Source organism: Gadus chalcogrammus, chromosome 7 (assembly GCF_026213295.1).
Source record: "Gadus chalcogrammus isolate NIFS_2021 chromosome 7, NIFS_Gcha_1.0, whole genome shotgun sequence".
NCBI lineage: Eukaryota > Metazoa > Chordata > Actinopteri > Gadiformes > Gadidae > Gadus > Gadus chalcogrammus.
The window spans coordinates 8,015,095-8,037,988 of NC_079418.1; the positions used below are offsets into that span (position 1 = coordinate 8,015,095).

Consider the following 22,894-nt stretch of genomic DNA (forward strand, 5'->3'; position numbering starts at 1 on the left):
CTTATTCTTCATTCAGACATTCTTGGTTGGCATGGTTATGGTAATTTCGCCAACTGGACAAGATTTAAGCACCTAATGTGCATGAAAGGTCATGCTTAGGTCAATGCAAAGAGCTTGTGACTGGTGTATTGATGGGTCGTACGCAACTGAATCAGTTTGAATGAACACATCTTTAACAAGAACGAACCGAACTGATTCTTCTCTCTCGTTCGTCTCATTCGTTCTCAGACTTGACTCCTCCCAGACCCACTAGTCTCTGACTCGCAGTTCGTTCACCGAACCGACTGTGCGGTGAAGAGGTAAGAGGCATAGTGAGCGAGTGTACGATAATATGATTCAATATCAGTGAAATGGTAAATGCATGCTGTCTTTGTACTTTCTGTGTCGTGCCAGATTAATCAAATATTTGAATGTCTTGTCAATCTGTCTTGTTCTTTCATGGTTCGTTCTCCACCCGGAACCCCCACCACCATTGCTAAATCAAGTGTATTATCTTGCTGATTGTTAAACATCCAATAATCAACTCCACCCCCCATCCCGCTGCGTTTGGTTGAAGTTGTAATGTTGTGTTTGATGACCGACTTCCACGATCGTTTGAGAATGAGAATGAGGGAGGAGCTGAGTCTGACTGACTCAGCTGAGAACCATGCATTCCATGATACGATTCGCCGCTACCGGAAACTCGACTGAACGAACAAACGATTCTGAACAACTCTTCTTGGCGAACTGACCGACGCGAACTGAATCAAGGAAAAGAATCATTGAATCCAACACTAGACTGGTGTACAAACAGGTGGTCCAATAAATAAGGTCTTAATAAGGCATAGACAAAGCTAATTTACATCTCTTAAAATAAAAATCAGATGGGTAACAAAGCCAAACAAGTAACAGAATAATGATTAAATCAATTTAAAGGGATGTGGATATTACAAAGGGTTGCAACGAAGCAACGGACCGGAAGTAAACTTACAACAGTAGGCCGATTGTGTTTTTCCACGAACCTTGGTTGGAATTTTTCTTGCCACAATCATGTCAAACAATCACATTTGTTATTGTCTGTCACTGTCACAGACATAGACAGATAGGCCTTCTTTGGTTATCTTCCCAAGTGGTTTGAGTATATATGGTTATGATTTATATCAATGAAGTATAAGTGATTTTAGAAGTTGGAAACCAATAAAGTAAGCTTCCATTGATCATTCTTAACGGTGGCGCTGAGCATTCACCAAATAAAAAAAGGTTTCACAGCTAGATAAGGTGTGAATTTCACACCTTATCTAGCTGTTAGCACACCAGGATCTCGTAATTACGACATCAGTATCTCATAATTACGACATCAGGATTTCGTAATTACAAGTTGGTTATTATCAGGATCACCCCTCTCATTCATCAATAACGTGGCTGGCTTGATGCAGGACGGCAACGATGACACTATCTGACGCTAACGTTTTTTATTTCTTGCACAGATTGAGGCATTGGAAAATATTGATGTTCCTTAAAAGCAGTGTTTGTAAGAAGGCCGTTTAAAATAACACCGTTATTTTTTCAGTAACGGGGTAATCTAACTAATTACTGTTTCCGTCGTTACCACACCGTTAAGTTACTGTATGTTAAATGCTGTGCGTTACTATGAATTGTGTGAGGAGTGAGGAGGAGACCGGTTGGGTTAACAACGAGATAAGAGATTAGGATTGGCTCAGGTAGCCAATCGGAGCCAGTGTTTTTACACACAAGCCAGGAGACACACACACACACACACACACACACACACACACACACACACACACACACACACACACACACACACACACACACACACACACACACACACACACACACACACACACACCAGATTTGATGAAGCAGCAGAAATGGCGAGTCCGGAGCAATCCGATAAAAAGTTGTCATTTTCTGTAGTATTCGGCAGATGTTCCACAGCCTTCCACAGCAAATTGAAATTCAGTTGGAAGTGTATCAGGGCCTTGAATGGGCAGTTCAACCATTTAACACATTGAGGCCAAGTGAAAACTGCTCAGAAAAATCAAAATTATTTTCTTTTTTTACAGTAACGCAAATAGTTACTTTCCCTGGTAACTAGTTACTTTTATTATAGAGTAATTCAGTTACTAACTCAGTTACTTTTTGGAACAAGTAGTGAGTAACTTTAACTCATTTTTTAAAGTAACGTTCCCAACACTGCTTAAAAGTGAGGAGGGCATTTCTATGAGTATGTCAACATTGCGCAGACGTCTGAAGTCATTTGGACTGTTCAGGAGAAAAGCCCAGTCGGACGTGCTACACGTTGCTCTCTACCTGCAGGAGCAGTTGAACCAGTACGGGATGCTTCATGGATACAAATGTATGCATCTGAAATGCATCCAAGCAGGCTTGGTAGTAGCTCAAACAACTATACGGCACCCGCTCTTAATCCTAGATCCTTGAGGAGTACAGCTGAGGAAACTGAATCGTCTAACGGGCCGATTCCACCGGACGCGTTACAGCCGGCTGCGGCACATCTTGGCCGCGGTCACCGCAGTAGATATCTTCCACTCTAATCAATGAGACCATTTCCACCAGGGGCGCTGCAGAACGTCTCAAGAGCGTCCAAGGAGCGGCTCACCACGCCGCAGCGCTATCATTCCGTAGCACTTCTATTTTTGACGCAAGTCGTTGCTGAACCGCGTCAATTTCAACAGAGCAGATCGAGCCTAGGATTAAGAGCTCTGTGCAGGAAGTGAAAAAGTATAAGCCATAGAGCAGGGGCTTTCAAAGTGTGAGAGAGTGAGCCCCCCCTCAGAGAAAAAAAATCAGCTGAGCCCCCCCAAATAAAAAATGTTCTAAAGACCTGTGTTTTGAAAGCTATCTTAATTATTTTACACATTTTAAACATCTCTGATCATAATTTTAAAACATTTGAAACATATTTTTTAAACATTTGAAACATATTTTTTTAAACATTTTAAACATATTTCTGAAACATTAAAACATCTTTGTGCGTTTTTAAACACATTTCTTAACACAATTTAACAACTTTATCTAAGCATGTTTTAGCTTAACCTTTTTTAAATACTTTTGAACATCTTAATCTGTGTAAACTGCCAGTTTACACAGATTCAATAAGGTTCCCCGACTCTGAATTTTCAGAGTCAAATCAGATCTGCTTTTTCAGTCCAGAGATTCGACTATTCGGCGGGGTTTGTTTACCGGCGTTGCTATGGTGACCTAAATTATTATAAGCAACTGAAAACGATGCCGGTTTGAAACTAAAACTGTGATTCTGAAAAAAGTATAAATGCTATAAAAATTCCGGATAGTATTGAAGATACAAGTGTGTAGATTTGTTCAATGGTTTGAACGATGGTAAACGGTTGAAAAATGAATGAGTTACAATGTCTAGAAGTAGGTGTATCAGAATGGGCTGACGTCTTCAATGAAAACAGCTGAAAACGAAGCGGTATGAAACTAAAACTGTGATTCTGAAGAAATTTTAAATGATATTGAAATTCTGTTTAGATATTATTGAAGATACAAGTGTGTAGATTTGTTAAATGGTTTGCACGAAGATAAACGGTTGAAAATTGATTTAGTTAGGTTACTTCTACAGTTGAAGTACGATTGATGATTTGAATCATCGACTTTCAGGTTTTTCTTCGGGTTTATTTTTTTCTCACGTCGCGCCCCCCCTGAAGAACTCTGGCGCCCCCCAGGGGGGGCGCGCCCCACAGTTTGAAAACCACTGAGCATCCGGGCAATTTTCAAAATAAAACACAATACTCAGCTCACGTAGCCTATCACAACTTCACAGGTCAGCAGTCAATCAATCAAAGGGTCTCAGAGGGTCGGCAACATGGACGACGAGAGACTCATTGTCGAAGTTCAGCAACATGAAGTCATTTATGTACCAAATCATCCAATCATCCAAGGACAATGGCCGGAAGGACAAAGCGTGGCATTTAATTGCAGTAGTTTTGGGAGTGGAACACTCTCAAAAATGATGTGTTAAATAATTACACATTTTTTGTGTTATCACAATTTTAACACAATTTGTGTTATTTTGTGTTGTTAATGTGTTATATTACTGGAATATACTGCCCAACACAAAATGTGTTAAATTATTGGCCAATCCCTGGTGTCCTGGATGAGCCGTTACCCTGAGAAGAGAAGTTATTTTTCTCAGCACTTCATTTTATCTTGGCGCGCACTTGAAGAAGTTGGAAGGTGGCACTGGCACACAGTGGATGTAAATGTCTGAATAAAAGGTAAGGTAGACCCATGTCTTCAGACGTATTTGTTATGTTTATTTTAAAGACTGTTGCAACTTGCAATATTGTAAAGGTTAAACGATAATAAACTAAAATAAAGTCCAGCATCGATTGTTAGCCAAGTAGCTCTAGCAGCTAGGTTATTGATAAGCAATCGTTATGCTAGACTAGTCCATGTTAAGTCAACCCTGACCTTACATTAACACACTTTGAAAAACACTGCCATACATGTAGAAACTAAAATATTCTAACGTTATGTCAACTCGTATTACTATGTGGGTAAATCCGCATTTTGGGTAAAGTTTTAGCTATGGACAGCTAACGTTAGCAAGCTGACCACATTGGTATGTATTTTAAGATAGCTAATTCAGCTAGCGAATTCGGTGGAAAGCAGCTAGAATGCTAACGCTAGAAGCTATGATTGCTAACATTACAGGCGGGAAACCTTGCTTTGTTCGTGGGAACTGGTATGACCTTGTAACAAGGTATGAAATGCTAGGGCTCAGGATGTCAAAACTACAAACTACTATCTACGTTACACATTACGATAAGTTACAACAATATCTAACGTACTAACTACTATAAATCATGATAACCACCGTTATTGATTTAATTCACTTAACGTTAGTTGCATAGATAACGGTGACCGTTTTATTCCGAACAATCGGTGGTTACAAGCTTTAAGTGACAGTCATAACAGACATAGAACCTAAGGTCAGGTAACGTGAGTGTAGTCCTGTTTTTTATATGCCGTTATATCGTTATTTCGTTATTTCGGCTATTTTATCGCCGATTTGATCGCAAATTGCGTTATTTCCTCCCGCCCCGAGGGTCTCTAGCCCCTATTACAGCCTTTGAAAGATGGGATATTTCAGGGGAGGCGATCGCTCCCTGTTTACATCTGGAACATTCGCGCGACACTTCCAAAAGGCGGACCTTTATTATTATTTTCTCAAAAGGAGGACAAATGAGTGTCCGGCTTAAGGCTGCTTCTGTAGCCGGACAGGGCATTTAAAAGCCGGACTGTCCGGCCTAAAGCCGGACGAATGGCCACCCTAGCTCCAGGACATAACATTAGAACATGTTCTGTATAATCTACAAGTTAGCGATGTTGAATTAACTCAATGCATTTACCGCGCTGCCAAGGGAAAACACATTTGTATTCCGAACGTGACACTAACGTTAGTGAACACGGTTTGATGAAACGTTATTGCATGCAGTTAGACCCAGTGTTGAACTACATCTATGCATAACGTTATGATTAGCTATCGTTTATAGTTTATAGAGTGTGTAGTTTGCTTTTTTGGGGTGCAGGTTAAGCAATAATGTGACGCATTAATGAAACGGTAATCAATGCTGGCATTTTGATAATAGCCTAAAGTAACATTTAGTTTCTGACCAGTTCGCTAGTCACCAAGATTGTGTGTTCTTATTTTGGAAATGCTGAATAATTTAAAATTTAAACAGTATGGAAGTTGAAATAAGTTATGTGTTCACAATATGGTGTGATATCAAATTTAAAAGAATCTATTTTGTTGCAGCTACAAGGAGACATGGCGATGCCGAAATCGCTTGTTACCATATTTCTGGATGACAAGGAAATCAGCAAAAAAATATTTCAGCTGGAGTCTGTTGAAGAGATAGTAGATGACTGCAAATCGAATGCAACACTACTCCTTAACAGTGAACTCCTTGAATGTGACAGAATTCTCAAATTCTCCCCTGAATTTAATGAATTCATTGATATAGACTGCCATGACTTTGTTCAACACATGGACAAGTTCCAGGTGTTTTTCAAGACACGTGAAGCATCAATGTTGGTATGTATCTTTGCAATGATAATTCTTTAATATAACGAATGAAACAAAGAAACAAGAAAAGTACCACTATGATTTGTATATTCTAAATAACTACTACTGCCTTAGCATAGACACAATGACCAATATATACAAGGGATGTTTGATAATAATAATTTGTCTCTTGTAACATTTTAAGACTGAACACTCGGATGCAGTTGAAATAGTCCCAACAAATCAAATCAGGGTATCATCTATCATCTAATCATCTAATGCGATAACATAATATAACGAATTAAACAAAGAAACAAGAAAAGTACCACTATGATTTGAATATTCTAAATAACTACTACCGCTTTAGTATAGACACAATGACCAATACAAGTGATGTTTGATAATAATAATTGTCTCTTGTAACATTTTAAGACTGAACAGTCGGATGCAGTTGAAACAAATCAAATCAGGGTATGTACACCAACTAATGTGATAACATGAAAAATACTAATTGGAAATAGATATTTATGGGGCTTGCAACTTTGCAAACAAAAGTGTACTTAGAGCTACTAGAATGTACAGTATAGAACAAGAATGGCTGGACAGGACAAAACATGTGATGTGAAGGTCAACACTCAAGTGAACATCTTAGCTATGTAGTAAATAAGCATTACTTGTCATAATTGTGTGACTGGTCTTTGGGAACTACTTCATTCATCCAGTAGTCAACAAATGCATGCAGTGAATACTTTCTGTACTAATGAACACTGAAATCATCAGAAATGGTTCATGTATTATGTGGATTTTATTTGTTTGTTTTCTTCCCATCAACAGGATCCCATTGGTGTTGAAACTCTGAGAGCAGTTCTTGTGAGGAAAGGTGCAAGTGTTCTAGCAGATTATGAGGCCTCTGGAACACTCTCAGAGTCTTCAAGGAAACTCCTTGTTAAAATCGCTGTCAGTGAGTTGATTGAGAGGAAGGGATTGTAAGTTAATACACCATTTTACAATTCACTTTAGCTTATAGGTACTTAAAGCGCTTCTTTTAAAATGTTTCAATATTAATACGTCACTTCTATTGTACATTGAAAATATCAATACAATGTATATCAGTACTTTTGAAAGTAGTGACATAGTTATAGACTGAAAGAAAGCCTGTTTAAAAAGTCTGTAAGATAGCTGTATACTCTTTTAACTTTTAACTTCACTGATTTGAATTATTTGTTTTAATCGACAGTTATCCACAAAGTGAAGACAAATCCAAGTTGGCCAGATCTATGGTAGCACTTTTCCCGTCACTCAAAATCAAGATGGGAGAGGAGAATGAGGGATTTGTAAGTAGTGCTCATTCATTGTTATAACAACTGTTATGCCAGCCGCCAGATACCTTGTCTTAGCTGAATTACTGAAGCTAAGCAGGTGTGGTCCTAGTTAGTACTTGGATGAGAGAGCTCCTTGGAAAACTAGGTTGCCGCTGGAAGTGGTGTTTGTGGGTGGCAAGTAGGTGGCACTCTTCCCTCTGGCCAAAATGATAGATCCCAATGCCCCAGTGCAGTTACGGGGACACTGCACTGTAGGAGATGCCGTCCTTCGGATGAGACGTTAAACCGAGGTCCTGATTCATTGTGCTCATTAAAGATCCCATGGCAAAGAGTAGGGGATTCCCCGGTGTCCTGGCTAAATTCCCAACCTGGCTCATTCAATGTGGCCCCCTAATCATTCCCCACTGTAATTGGCTCGTTCACTCCCTCACTCCACCTCAAGCTGGTGTGTGGTGAGCGTTCTGGTGCATAATGGCTGCCGTGCATCACCCAGGTGGGTGCTACACATTGGTGGTGGTTGCTAGTGAGGTCCCCCCTTCCATGTGATGCACTTTGAGTGTCAAGAAAAGCGCTATATAAATGTAATGTGGTGTTATTGTAACAGGGAAAGTTAAAGTACTATAATTCTGATATGAGTTTTATAACTTAATTTAATTTATTTTAAAAGATTTGAAATTATACAATTAAAGCATATTTACTGCTATTGTACAATATAGATCATTCATACATACTGGTTCAGTGTGGTGAGTTCGTAATCTACTTTAGAGTGAGTGACTCAACTGACAGAAAAAAATTGAAAGCTAGACATAATGACCACTATATCTGCATAGAGATTAAGCATTTAGGGTTTCCTATTATTTGTACACACTTGTATGTTTTCTACATACTTTTGAGAATGGAAAACTATTTAAGTTCCTTTTCTTTTCCAGGAACATTTCTATGACCCCATATCCCACAGTGGATTCCTTGAGATCCGACTCCGAAATCTAAGGAGGAATCTTCAAGATGATCAACGCCGTTATCAGCGCAAGCGTGTCAAGTCCACTGATAACCCTAGAGCGTCCATTAGGGTGGAAATGCCTGTAGAAGGGGATGATTCAGTCAACGAATGGATGACGGTTATAAAAAGAATGAGACCGTGTCAGGAAAACCTCAGCACCATCAAAGAAGCCATGGACAAAACCTATGCTAGCCGAAGGTTGTGGATTGCTGCTAGACATCCAACGTTGGAGGAATTTTTTGCAGAGTTTCCACGCTTTGTGGACATGCCATACATGGTGAGTGCATATTGTGTTGGGACAATGAAAATAATGAAAGTTGGATGAGTTGTCTTTAATCCCTCTGATATCATTCTAATTATTCAAATTACCTATTTGTAATAACAATTGTAAAATGAAGATGAAAATAATGAAAGTTGGATGAATTGTCTTTAACCCATCTGATATTATTATAATTATTCAAATGACTGTATTTTGTCCATTTATGTACCGTATTTTCCGGACTATACGTCGCTCCCGAGTATTAGTCGCATCAGTCAAAAAATGCTCCATGACGAGGAAAAAAACATATATACGTCGCATCGGTGTATAAGTCGCATTTATTTTTAAACATTTAAACAAGAACGTTTAGTCTGGAGAGACTGAATAAAATTGCAATAGCAATATAGGTGTGTCGGTCCCACTCGTAGTTCTGAGAGTATACCGAATTCAGTGACACCGGGATTCCACCGGACGGGTATGCGCCGCGGTCCTAAACCTGAGCGCACGATCGGGAGGTGGAAGTTGCGCTTTAGACACAAGTCCAGCGGAGGGCTCCAGTTTTCGCCGGCCAAGTCATGCGCTGTGATATGTGTGACAGCTATGTTGCACAACATTGCAGCTAAGGCTGGGGTAGCTTTGGTTGAACCGGAGGACATTGAGGACGATGACGACGAGAATATAATTTATTCGGTGGTGCAGTAGGCTTGCAGCGTTCAGTTGTAGGCCTAATGAATGACGGTGCCATCTTGCGGCCGAAGATTATGTACGCACAATTTTGGCATATAAATCGCTTCAAAATATAAGTCGCAGGGCAAGCCAAACTACAAAAAAACCGCGACTTATAGTCCGGAAAATACGGTAGTTTGACACAGAATTTGGAAAGATGTTTCCTGGAAAAGCTGACATGTTCATCCGAAAATGGGAGGGAACCATCATCCCAAAGATACTAAAAATGTCCACAAGTGAACCTGCAGCTGCCTTGACACCAGTTCCTGAGGATGATGGTTGGAGGAATTATCTCTGTTAAGCTTTTGTGCTACAGTGAATGAATGCATTTGATTTTAACAAGAAAGTAAGAGTTTACTAAATTGTGTTTGTTTTTATAGTTTCATGTTACAGAGCTCTTCATAAGCTTGTCCATCTGCTGCCCCCCACTGCATCAGGCAGGGGCAAAGGGAACACCAAATGCAGTGTGAAGTCAGCTTTGGGCTACCTTTTGGATATAAAGCCGGTAGGCCCCTCATATAGTAAATGTTTATTTTGTGGGCTTACAGTACGGAACGCCTATATTGTATGTTTTGCGTATGTTTTATGGTGCAATGTTATATCTGGTATAATGTAAAATGAGTATTGTCAATTTGTAAATGGCTTGAAACCCTGCATATGTCTAATGACTTGTTTATGTTCTTGTTCTTTCTTTAAAATAACAGACTGGAACCAGCATTTCCAGTGTGCTGAACAATCCTCCTGATAGACCAGTAGAACATCGCCAGCCCCACTTGGTGTGCATTGGAGATCCCTCCGCCTCCGCCCAATACATCATTGTTGCAGAAAACGACAAACTTGCCATTCCTCTTAAGGATAACGGTTTGACCTGTGCCATTGACAAACTTTTCAAAATGATTTGGGTGTGTAATGTTGCATATCCTGTCCAGCTCACTTCTGTCTTTCATTTCTTTGAGAGTCTTTATGAAGTGCCCCTCTCTGGTGGGAAGAGAGCTAAAGTTGTGGAGCTCATTGCAAAGCTCCAAACTATGATGTAGCCAGTTTTACAAACATGTACTGTTGTCCCAGGTGTAAAATTAAAGTGAAAGATGTAAGAAAACTAATCAATCATCTTAGACATGTGCATGCATTATCTGATGGACAGGATTACACAATTATTTGCGGTCAAAACCTTTGCCAACGGACATACCATAACTTTAATTCATATGCCAGACATCTCAGGAGAGACCATCCTGATACTCAAAGCTTAAATACCAATTTCACTGAGACTTTGCCGGACTTGTCACCACCATCATGCTCTAATGCTGATGATTGTTCTGAAACTGATATGGACATTTCAGAAGACAGAACTTATAACTATGAAAAGTGCGCGGCAGAATTTGCTGCTAAAATGTACTCATCTTCCAACTGCACTCTTGCTGATGTTCAAAGAAACATGACATGCTCTAAAGAGTTACTCGGCAGGGTATTGGATAGGTTGCAAGAAAAGACTGTATCTGTACTTAATAGTCATGATATGCTTTGTAATGATCCAGATGTCCAAAGTTTGATGGAGGAATTTGAAAGTGGGAGGAATATGTTTGATGGATTAGATACCACCTACAAAATGAACAAATATTTTTCAGAAAATCTGTCTCTGGTGAAGCCAAAAGAAGTTTTCTTGGGATATCGAAGTGACACAGAACGAAAACAGGGTGTATTAAAACAAGCTCTAATAGCAGATAAATTTCAGTACATATCAATTATTGATACCCTCAGGTTTCTATTTGAAAATGAACAAATGCAGGAGCTTTGTTGTCAAACCAATAAAAGTAGTGATGCTAAAATGTCTGATTACTGTGATGGTATTCGATTCAGAGATAATGAATTCTACAACAAATTTCCAAAAGCTTTACAAATACAACTTTATTTTGATGATTTAGAAACAACAAACCCTCTTGGGTCCAAAACCAAGGTGCATAAATTGGGTGCTGTGTATTTTTGCCTCAGGAACATACCTGCTCGTTTTAACTCTTCTCTTGAAAATTTTCATTTATGTTTACTTTTCAATTCCATAGACAGGGAGGTTTATGGGTTTAACTCAATATTCAAACCTTTGTTAGAGGATTTAAACATTCTTGAAACAAGAGGGGTGGAAGTACAGATACATGGGAAAAACTCTTTATTACATGGTACATTATGCTTATTTACCGCAGATAATTTGGCCTGTCATTCAGTGGGGGGTTTCCTTGAAGGTTTTTCAGCCAATAGGTTCTGCCATATATGCCTGGTGCATAAACAAAATGCCCAACATATATTTAATGATGATCTCGTAGAATTACGTAATAGAGACAATTACAGTCAACATGTTGAATTTAACAATCCTCCTTTAACCAGCATTAAAGAAGACTCTTGTCTTAACTCTTTGAATTTTTTTCATATCACTGAAAATGTTTGTGGCGACGTGATGCATGACGTGTTGGAGGGAGTAGGCCCGCTGGAATTGAAACTTATGCTAAGACATTTTGTATATGATGAACAACTATTCACAGAAGACCAGCTTAACAGCCGGATAGCTGGCTTCGACTATGGTTTAAACAATATGAAAAGCAAACCTAGTGCCATTATTCATTTAAGAACATCAGAGAATCCCATTAGGCAAAATGCAAGTCAGATGTGGTGTTTGTTGCTTTTTTTACCTTTCCTTATTGGGGATTTTATTGATGAGGGAAACAAACATTGGCAATTATTTCTTTTACTTAGGCAGATTTGTGATATAATATTAGCACCTGTTGCAACAAAAGGATTAGCGATGTTGTTGAAGCAGTTAGTCATTGATCACCACACTTTGTTCAAGAGTCTATATGACAGGCCTCTGATACCGAAGCACCATTTCATGACGCATTATTGGCGAATGATGGTGTATTTTGGACCACTTGGTAAACTTTGGTGCATGCGCTTTGAAGGTAAGCATGCTCCACTAAAACGGCAGGCCCAGGTTGTGTGTAATTTTATTAATGTCTCAAAAACATTAGCCTTCAAGCATCAGGTACTGATGCTTGAAGGCTAATGCAATGTTTAACTGGAAATTGGGTAGTCCTCTTAAAGATAAAATGACTGTGGCAAACAGTTTTCCAGTCTTACTTGGTTCATTAAAAGAAGATGTCTGCTTAATTGATAACCTAAAGGCGATTGGTCGTGATGTTGGACAATGCAGCTCTGTTCATGTTGCACACTCTGTGACTGTGTTTGGTCAGAGATATCAAACAACTTGTATATTACCCCTTAACCGCAATGAAAATGGGGAGCTGGTTTTTGGAGAAGTAATGCACATTTTACCAGAAAGTGAAAATCTAAATGTTCTGTTTTTCTTAAGAATACTTGTTCCAAAGTTTTTCCATAACCATTTCCATGCAATTGCAGTCCAGAGAACAGAGGACTTTAAACTAATTAGTATAAGAGATTTAATTGATTTTAGATCAATGCATTTGATATTTTTTAACAATGATATTTTTGTAAACCCTCGCTATGAACTTGTGTAATGTTTATGTGTACAATATTTTTAATAAATAATACATAATTTCACATTAGGCTGTCAGGAATTCATCTTTATTGCACTCATTACTTGATTTAAATAATTTCATAATTGTCTTATCGGCTCAGATAAATAAAACGACAACATGCACTTAGTTCATTATAGGCTGTGATTGAATTGACATTGTTGTTTATTATTGCTACTATCCTTATTATAGTCTGACCAACATCTTAATTTGCTCCTTGTTAAATTTAAGTATTAAATTGTCTTGTATTTGTTTAGCTTTGGACAAAAGCGTAACCATAACCAAATTGACACAAAGTGTGTCAACTATAACACACGTGTGTTAAAATATCAACACAGTAACTGTGTTAACCATAACCAAATTGTGTCAACTATAACACACAGGTGTGTTAAAATATCAACACAGTAACTGTGTTACATGGGTTTAACACATAAAATAACACAAAATGTGTTGTCCTTACCTAAACACATTGATGTGTTAAAAATGTGTTGTTTCCAACACATCCTTTTTGAGAGTGAAGGTGAGTACATTAGGTTTAGGATTATCGCATGATCTCATGATCTCGCGTGAATACGGCCGGGCTGGCTCGCAAGGCAGCCGTGCTGCAGCCGTAAAGGCCGATTCAAACCTCCAGGGGCCTCATGTACTAAGGTTGCGTACGCACAAAAACGTGGCGTACGTCCTTTTCCACGCTCACGTTCAGATGTACAAAACGTGAAATGACCGTAAAAATGTGCGGTCCCCACGCCAGCTCCAGAGCTGTCGTACGCACGTTTCTACAGCTATTGTTCCTTTGGCGACACTTAGAGGTGACGCTGGGAAACTGGGAAAAAAGGTGAAAACCATGACTCATCAGAGTGATTTGCACATCAGAGACACACTAATGAACGATTAACACACCTTGCAATTATATGGGTGGCTATAAAAGCATGCGAAATGGATGAAGAAAATTGTTTTAAAAATGGCTGCGTTAGCGTTGTTAGAGGACATCGCAAATGGTCAAATCCGAAGGGAACGTATATTTAGGGAACGCGAGGACTTACTCGCAAATGATGATGATTGGCTCATGAGCCGATTTCGTTTCCCCAGGCCAGTATTACTGGAGCTGTGCGCAGAGCTGCGGCCGGCCCTAGAGCGCCACACAGCCAGGAGCCAGGGGTTGTCCGTGCCCACGCAGGTGCTGACCACGCTGGGGTTCCTGGCAACAGGGGCCTTCCAGCGGGAGCTGGCCGATCGGTCAGGAGTGTGCCAGTCCACCCTGAGCCGAGCCATGCCAGCTGTGTGGGACGGAATCATCATATGAGATTAATATGAGTCCAGACCGGCCTCATATGCATTAATGCATTAATATGAGATAATTAATGCATTCAAAGCCGAGCCACGCCGCCTTGCCCTGTGAATTCAGTTGCAGCGCAAATATAGCAGCAAATACGTTACATTCTTAACCCAGCAGCGGTGTTGTTCAGATACTGATTAAATGGGTTTGTTAACCATGCGTAATAGTATGGCTCCATGAGTATGCGCACACGTTCTATGTGTTCTTCATCTCTGGGCACTGCGTCCCTTTATGTTTTGCAGCGATTGCATTTGTTCTCTGTTAAAATACATGGTTAATGTATTATTTTGGAGTTAATAAATTTGAAAAAAAGCGGCCACTCTCAAATCGAAGGGGGAGAGTTCCCCCACTCCCGTCCCCCCATCTGTTGCGGCAACACAGTCTCACTCCCTACTCGTCAAACGTGTGACGCATGGCCAAGGATCCCTGGCGTCAATTTCCGACGAAAAAGTGGTACCCTTTTCGTCGTTTTTCAACGCGGGGTCCGTCAGATAGACATTCATGTTAATCCCTCAGCGTCGGATATAGACGAAAGGAAATCGATGTTTATCAACGGTGATGCCGTAGCTATTGTCTATTGATTTGTTTGACAGATTCACCATTAAACGTGTTTCTAATGCCATTTCTAGCGAGAAATGTACCTTTTCCTTGAATAATCTTCAGTCAGTGAATGTGTATGATCTTTATTAATATTTATTATCTGAATGGGAAATGCAATATTTTAGGACCGATTCACCGTTAAACGTGTTTCTAATAACATTTCTAGCGAGAAATATGCTTTTTACTTGCATAATCTTCAGTCAGTGATTGTGTCTGATCTTTAGTTTTATAGTTATCAGGAACACTTTATCGGCTCGCTCGCATGTTTCAACGACGTCAGGTTGCTAGGGGCTGCTTTCGCTAAACTAGCAGCTCACGTGTTTCCTGCGTTTGTGTTATTAAACCGTTACTTTATGTAACTTTTAATGATATTGTAATAACCACAGGCGAGGTAGTGAGCGAAGTAAGCTTGATAGCAGGTTTATTGGATTCCACAATCGGACAGGCAGGCACAGCTCCACCGGGAAACTACAACAACCAAAACTCCCGCCCGGAAGGAAACCCCCGGAACCCCCTCTCAGAAGGCCCGCCCCTTTGTTAGAGGACATCGCAAATGGTCAAATCCGAAGGGCGCTGGAGACGCCGGGGCCGACGGAGGAGACGCCGGGGCCGACGGAGCAATCCGTGCCCTCTCCTTGCTTGTCTATTCAAAAATAAAAAAATTAAGTTAATAAACACGAGTCAAAGTCTTTAATATCCTGGCATCTTTACGCACGACTTATGTGTATTGCAAGCAGCCAATTGTATGACCAGTATAATTACAGCATTTATGACTTCAGCATATTTACCTTGGGGATGATCGGCGTCCCCTTCATGGGCTCCCACCACTCCGGTGAGAGCTGTGTCACCGATCAAAGCGGCCACTCTCAAATCGAAGGGGGAGAGTTCCCCCACTCCCGTCCCCCCACCTGTTGCGGTCACGCTTCGACGGTGGGCAGAAACCCTCCGCTTCACCTCCACCTTGAGGTCTGACCACTTTTTTTTAATTTCAGAGTGTGTGCGCTGCTGAGACCCCACTGCATTGACGGCCTCGCAAACACACTCCCACTCACTTCTCTTTTGTTTTGCATTTATCCCTGTTGACAGGGTTCCAATAGCATATGCTTGCGCATTTCTACCTCGTGGAGCAAAATCTCGAGCTCAGACTCCGTGAAGTTTCGTTTTTTGCCTCTGTTCATGGTGCCAGGTGATCGGATTAAGAGGTGAATCTCAGGTCCAGTGGCCTATTTAAATGAAATTGCATATTTAAATGAGGGCGTGGACAGGGAGGAGTTTGGCACCTCGGCATGTGCGCTCAATTCCACGTTGATCGAGATGTACAAAAGAAACGTGCTTGGATCCATGCGTTCGCACACTTTGATACATCTGAATTTATTTGTGCGTAAGACAGTTTCTGGGTTTTGGCGTACGCCAAGTTTCAGTATGAAATCCACGCAAGTCTTAGTACATGAGGCCCCAGGGGTCTCATTTATAACCGTTGCGTACGCACAAAACGGGGCTGAAAGTTGCGTACGTGACTTTTCACGCCAAGGTTGTGATCTATAAAAAACCAACTTGACGGGAAAATGTGCGCAGCCCTAAGCAAACTCTGACCCATGCGTACGCATGGTTTGGAGGAAAAGGAGAATTGGCGACACAGACGGTGTGGTGGTGAACTGAAGTCAGACCGAAGAATTGCAGAGTGAGAAGAACGATTATGTTTTATCATCGCCCTTCATCAATTTAATTTCAACCCGTATCATGCGTTAAATCCTAATCAGAATAATTTAAGTCCACTGCGTTATTTCTCAGTTATAACTCCAGAAATATCTCCTTAGAATAGAAATAAAAAGAAATTCTCTATATTTAATCCCGTCAGATACTGTCCACTGACGGCGCGACTGCATGGAATAAAGCATCTGTCCAACATGTGTCAATAACATAATATTTTTATGTGACACTCTAAACACATGATCAAATGTCAATTAAATCCCAAGTGTGAAAAACCAAGCCACACTCATCACAATCGTTGTCCGTTACTCTTGATGCTTTTCATGACAAATCAGGCATTAAAAAGGGGTTATGTTCAAGAACATTTTACGTGGGTAATTACAAACTGATTATCCAAGGCGTTCTCGTCAGTCTTATTACCGTAACCCTATAAATACAGAGGTGAGCGCCGTGGTAATGCTGCACCATATGGCACTTCTGGCGGACCATGCAGGATTCGGAGGGAGAGGGTATTTAGGGACCATAACGATTTATTGGTAGGCTACATAAAAATATGTAACTCTATGTCAGACCACTTCTTTTTTAATTCTGGGACTGTGCGCTCCGTGCTACTGACAGAGTTCACTGCTGCAGCAACATGTTGCCACTCACTCTGCTTTTTGTTGTTGGCGATTCCAATCCCGTGACCGCCGAACAAAACTACCTTTCGGGCCTCCATCTCACCCACAAGTGTCTCCACTTCAACCTCCGTGACATATCGCTTTTTTGATTTTCTCAGTACTTCTGCCATTGTTTCCAACAAGACATAATACCGGCATCTGAGTCTGTTTTATATGCAGATCGCATTCATGAGGTCATTTGCATTGACCATTTATGGTTAAAAAGGGGCGTGTAGAGGGCGGAACGTGAAGCTGATTCAGCTGCGCACAATTATAGTCAGTATGTGATTTATAAAGCAAAGTTTGCGTACAGGTGTGCGTACGCAGTGTTTTATAAATCCGAATATTTTTTGGCGCACGCAAAACTTGGCTTCTGGGCGTACGCACATTTTTAGTAACGATCCCACGCACAGTTTTATAAATGAGACCCCAGATCCGGACGAAATTCGTCCGTTTGCCCAAAACGTTGCCACCGGAACTACCCTTCATACCTCCGTCTGGTTTCAGCGTTGTTATGGATGTTACGCAATAAATCCTCTAGAGGGCAGTGACTGTCGTTTCACAAATTAACGGCATCGACAATCGCAAACATGACATCTGTGGAGATGATTTTGCTTTGTGTCATCCGAAATCGGCAAAAAAAGTGCAAAAAGTGTAGGCCTAGGCGGCAGTGGCACCCCTCACCAACCCGCAGATTATCTCCTCAAAATGTTGTTAAATGAACAGTTACAACTCATTGCCAAAGCAGGGGAATATTAAAATAAAAATGTCAGGTATATAGTATAATATAATATATATATATATATATATATATTAGTGGTGGGCATAGATTATTTTTTTTAATCTAGATTCAAATGGCAAACGGCAAAAAATCTGTTTGTTTATCTTGATAGCGGTCAATTATACTTGGCAATGGTGAATTATCAAATATAATTCACCGCCGGAAGTTGTGAAGTGCCCATGCAAGTGAACGGAGCATAAACCAAAATAATTTATTAGCTTTATTTATTGTAGGTTACAAAAAATAAAGAAAATGGCGGCATTGTTGTTGTTATCGATTTTGTATCAGTTCTCACCACACAACGACGTCTCATCTTTGCTGCTTGAATGTCGGTATGTAATGGTATGGAGTTATTGAAACTTACTACGTGTAAAAAAGACTAGAAATTGAATGTTTATTTTTAAGCCTCGAAAGTTGCACTGGGTGCCTTTAAGCCAACCAACTCCTCCCAAACAGGACACCATTTCGTTCGGAAAAGCCAAAAAAGGCATGTTTATTTCAGAACATAAGTCTCTCCAAACACAAATAACGTATGACCTGGGAGGAATCAACGGTCCCCTCCTTCGTGGGTGGAATCCCGTCACCCACGAGGACCGGTCTCTCCGTGCTGGAGCTCCAGGGCTGGGAGAGCCCCGAATGAGTGGAGAAGCGGGCTATTTAAGCCCTGCTTCTCCACGTGTTCCTCAGGTGCTCTGAATCTCCTTAATTGACCTGGGCCGGGTTGCCACAGTATTTAAAATGTTTAGTCAGTAAATAATTTACATATTTATGTTACACAATTATTACTTACATACAGTGGTGTAGTCTACGTGATACGCAGGTATACGCCGTATACCCACTAGGAACGCACCAGGATTTGCGTATACCCACTTAAAAATGTGCACGGATACGTATCAATGGAGTTGTGACAGATCTTTCACTTCTGTTTTTATTTTTCGCAAATACCGGTTGGGTATAACTGCAATAAAATACTCTAAGCAGGTGAAGTTATCTCCTTCACCATTCATACAATTCCCCCTGCGCGCTCGCGCTCTGCCCTGTCTCTGTTATGAAGCGCGAAGCTGCCCCTGCATCTCTGCACGTTAGTTGGCGGGCCGAGCCCCTCCTTCTCGCGTGTGTGTGCGTGTGTGTGTCCAGTCCTCCCATATTAATGTGTAAACCACATAACAAGTAGTCAACAGAAGACAATGTTTTAATCCCACTTTATATCTCCTTGTTACTTTTAGATGAGAACCCCTGGCCAGCCTTTCGGACTGGGTGTCAGGCTAGGGAATTTAAAAACAGGCATCCTTGGTTATAGAGTGGAGGGAAAAAAAGTTAGCTAAATGTCAGCCAACATACAGTTGGTATACACAATTGAAATTCATAATGTTAATCATTATGCAAATGAGAGTATAGCTAATTCATGGTCATTTTTTAGGTGCAGTAATTTCACACTTTTACACAATTCAATTACTGTATGGTATGTTCGATAACAACAGTAAGAGCTCAAATTAGAGCAATTGAAAGAGTGAAACATTAGTCTCCTGTCATCTCCTTCTCATGCACTGGTTAGCCATGGTTGTAAACAGTTCATTAAATTATTTTGAGTAGATTTTGTCCTTGTTTAGCATGTGCTATTGCTACTATGGACATACAAAGGACAACTTTTCATTTTTGTCTTCTATTTGTTCATACTGTTATTAAAACTGATAGACCTACTCAGCTTTCCATGATTGTTGATAATCGTTATACTCTTAAATCAGCGGGTGAGTGTGGTGCGACACCCCATAAGCGCCACACACGTACACCTACCGGTGGGACGGGTTTGTAGGAGGCTGGGAGGGAATCATCACAGTATACCCACTACAATAAAATAGACTACACCACTGCTTACATATTTACATGTTCACATTAACACAGTCAGGATATTCTGTTGAATCGGCCTCTCTGATTCCCTCACGTTTACCTCAGTCAAAATTCTAGCTTCTGATTGGTTGGTTCAGTCACGTGATGGGTCCGAACAAGGAAGTTTTGTGGTTGTGAGTTGAAAAGTAAAGTAAAGTACCGCTTGAGAAAGTCATCCGACCGTGTCCCTGCTGTTTATTCTCATAAAGAGTGATCCACCACCACATATCGAACCCTCACGTTACAATAATTCCACTCGAGTTTATTTTCTTTGTGGTGGGTACAAAATGATTCTTGACGAAAACTGGTGGGCGAGCGTCCAGTGTAAGTGACGCCTATGCCCAGCTCCCCAACCCAACTTTGAAAATAGATTAACGGCGATATTTTCTTTATCGCGCGATAAAAGTTTTGCGTTAACGCAGCCGTTAACGCCGATAACGGCCCACCACTAATATATATACATATAAGATATTATACTGCTCTATCTATTTTCGCAAATGGTCTGACTTTTGACTCTATACTGCCGCCTCGATTTCCGGTGGTATTGCTCCGTTTCTCCCGGAGCACTCCGGATTCGTAAGCTCAGAGGCAATGGACCCATTGACGGACGAAACACCTCCGGGACCGGATGAAACGGTCCGTATCCGTAATTACCGTAGGGTACTATGAATGGGCCTTAACGCGTCTGGTGGAATCCCGGCGTAACTGTGTGTTCACACCAAACGCGACGGGGCGACAAGATCCCATACAAAGTGAACGTAGAGCGTATCGGGCAAATTTTTCGCGAGAGAAAACCGGCGACAAGTTTTTATTTGTCGCGCCACACTTTTGCCGTGCACAGGCGAGCGTCTTCACAAGGATTTGTGCCTCGACAAATTCGCTCGAGTTGAAATATTTTAACTTTGACACGAATTTTGCGTGATGACAGCCAATCAGGGAGCTCTCATAGGGATTTGGCTTCACTGGGTTTGTTTACCAGCGTTGCTACGGTTTCCGGTCTTGTGTGTTCCAACGGTTTATTAGGTAGGCCTATATAATAAATCTCTGTCTAATCAATACTTCATTCACTGCCTCTTCCGTGGTCATTACAATATTATGAATAGTCGGGTCCTCCGACGTCTCTCCCTCTTCCACAAAAGGTAAACACATGCCATGGTGGTTATCTTGTGGTGCGACAAATTCGACAAAACTTGCACAGCGACAGATTATGATTTGTGGCGCGACAGAACTTCGGCGACAACGCGAACAGGCAACAAATGTCGCATTTGGTGTGAACGCAGACGTCGTCTTTGCATAAACCACAATGCTGAGGTTAGCATCCGATTCGCAGCATCCGATTCAGCAGTTAAGGAAAAGGTTAAGGGATTCTTAACGAGCGCCATGAAGCGAATGATTCTTCATTGTTTAACCTCTTCAGTCGTGATAAAGCCACTTTAATTGGTATAGATTATCTAAGAGAGTCTAAACTGTCTTTAAAACACAGTTTACAATTGATGTAACCTTTATTTGATTACCGTATTTTCCGGACTATACGTCGCTCCCGAGTATTAGTCGCATCAGTCAAAAAATGCTCCATGACGAGGAAAAAAACATATATACGTCGCATCGGTGTATAAGTCGCATTTATTTTTAAACATTTAAACAAGAACGTTTAGTCTGGAGAGACTGAATAAAATTGCAATAGCAATATAGGTGTGTCGGTCCCACTCGTAGTTCTGAGAGTATACCGAATTCAGTGACACCGGGATTCCACCGGACGCGTATGCGCCGCGGTCCTAAACCTGAGCGCACGATCGGGAGGTGGAAGTTGCCAGCGGAGGGCTCCAGTTTTCGCTGGCCAAGTCATGCGCTGTGATATGTGTGACAGGTGACAGCTATGTTGCACAACATTGCAGCTAAGGCTGGGGTAGCTTTGGTTGAACCGGAGGACATTGAGGACGATGACGACGAGAATATAATTTATTCGGTGGTGCACTAGGCTTGCAGCGTTCAGTTGTAGGCCTAATAAATGACGGTGCCATCTTGTGGCCGAAGATTATGTACGCACAATTTTGGTATATAAGTCGCTTCGAAATATAAGTCGCAGGGCAAGCCAAACTACAAAAAAACCGCGACTTATAGTCCGGAAAATACGGTAGTTAAAATACCAAAAAGGGGAAATTTCACTGCTTTTTTTGCATCTGGACCACCTCAGAACACCTCAAAACCACTAAACCTAGAATCTTCCAATCTGGACTAGATTATCACAGTGACACCATACATTATATAAAACATAGTTTCAGATTTGTGAAGCCTTTTTCCTAGTTGAAAATTCAAAGAATGCACACGTAATTGCTTTTGGCAGTCCAGACTACATTAGAACGGGACCTGATGGAAAACCACTAAACCTAGACTCTTCAAATCTGGACTAGATTGTCACAGTGAGGCTATATATTATATAAAACATAGTTTCAGATTTGTGAAATCTTTTTTTCTTTTTGTGAAAATGCAAAGAATGCACATTTAATTGCTTTTGGCAGTCCAGACCACATTACAACTGGTCCTGATGGAAAAACACTACACTTAGACTCTTCAAATCTGGACTAGATTGTCATAGTGAGGATATACATTATATAAAACATAGTTTCAGATTTGTGAAACATTTTTTCTATTTGTGAGACTTCAAAGAATGCACATTTAATTGCTTTTGGGAGTCCAGACCACATGAGAACTGTTCCTGATGGAAAACCACTACACCTAGACTCTCCAAATCTGGACTAGATTATCAAAGTCTATACATTATTAAAAACATAGTTTCTGCTGGCTACTTCCTTGATGAAGTGGGGAAAAAAAGGAGCGGCCCTTTCAACCGAATCAGGTCAGACAGTGCTTAATTTGTAAAGTGGGAGGTTCCGGAACGCAGAGGGGGGTGGATCCGGCGACATAGTACGGGGGTTAGAGGTAATGGTACAAAAAAAAGAATACACTGCCTACTAGGGTTGTGCCGATGGACGATGTTATTGTCCGTCGTGATGGCTGACTGA

General features: G+C 40.8%; 1 protein-coding gene across 7 annotated transcripts; it reads left to right on the forward strand.

Annotated features, from left to right (window-relative positions):
* The first annotated feature begins 3,527 nt into the window (after nt 1-3,527).
* Nucleotides 3,528-12,743, forward strand: LOC130386390 (uncharacterized). 7 transcript variants are annotated; one of them, XM_056595288.1, is made up of 8 exons: nt 3,528-5,443; nt 5,804-6,082; nt 6,485-6,523; nt 6,887-7,038; nt 7,290-7,386; nt 8,304-8,651; nt 9,740-9,864; nt 10,064-12,743. In XM_056595288.1, exons 1-7 carry the CDS (start codon nt 5,387-5,389, stop codon nt 9,827-9,829), a joined length of 1,062 nt encoding a protein of 353 aa, XP_056451263.1. In that variant the 5' UTR covers nt 3,528-5,386; the 3' UTR covers nt 9,830-9,864; nt 10,064-12,743. The 7 variants fall into 7 exon arrangements, with proteins under 7 accessions (XP_056451263.1, XP_056451262.1, XP_056451261.1 ...); XM_056595287.1 differs by having other exon boundaries at nt 3,528-6,305; nt 8,304-9,864; XM_056595286.1 differs by having other exon boundaries at nt 3,528-6,082; nt 8,304-9,864.
* The last annotated feature ends 10,151 nt before the right edge of the window (nt 12,744-22,894 follow it).

Bases quoted from the DNA above. Each gene is read 5' to 3' on its own strand.
- LOC130386390 (XM_056595284.1), top strand. From the start codon at position 10,411: ATGTACTGTTGTCCCAGGTGTAAAATTAAAGTGAAAGATGTAAGAAAA.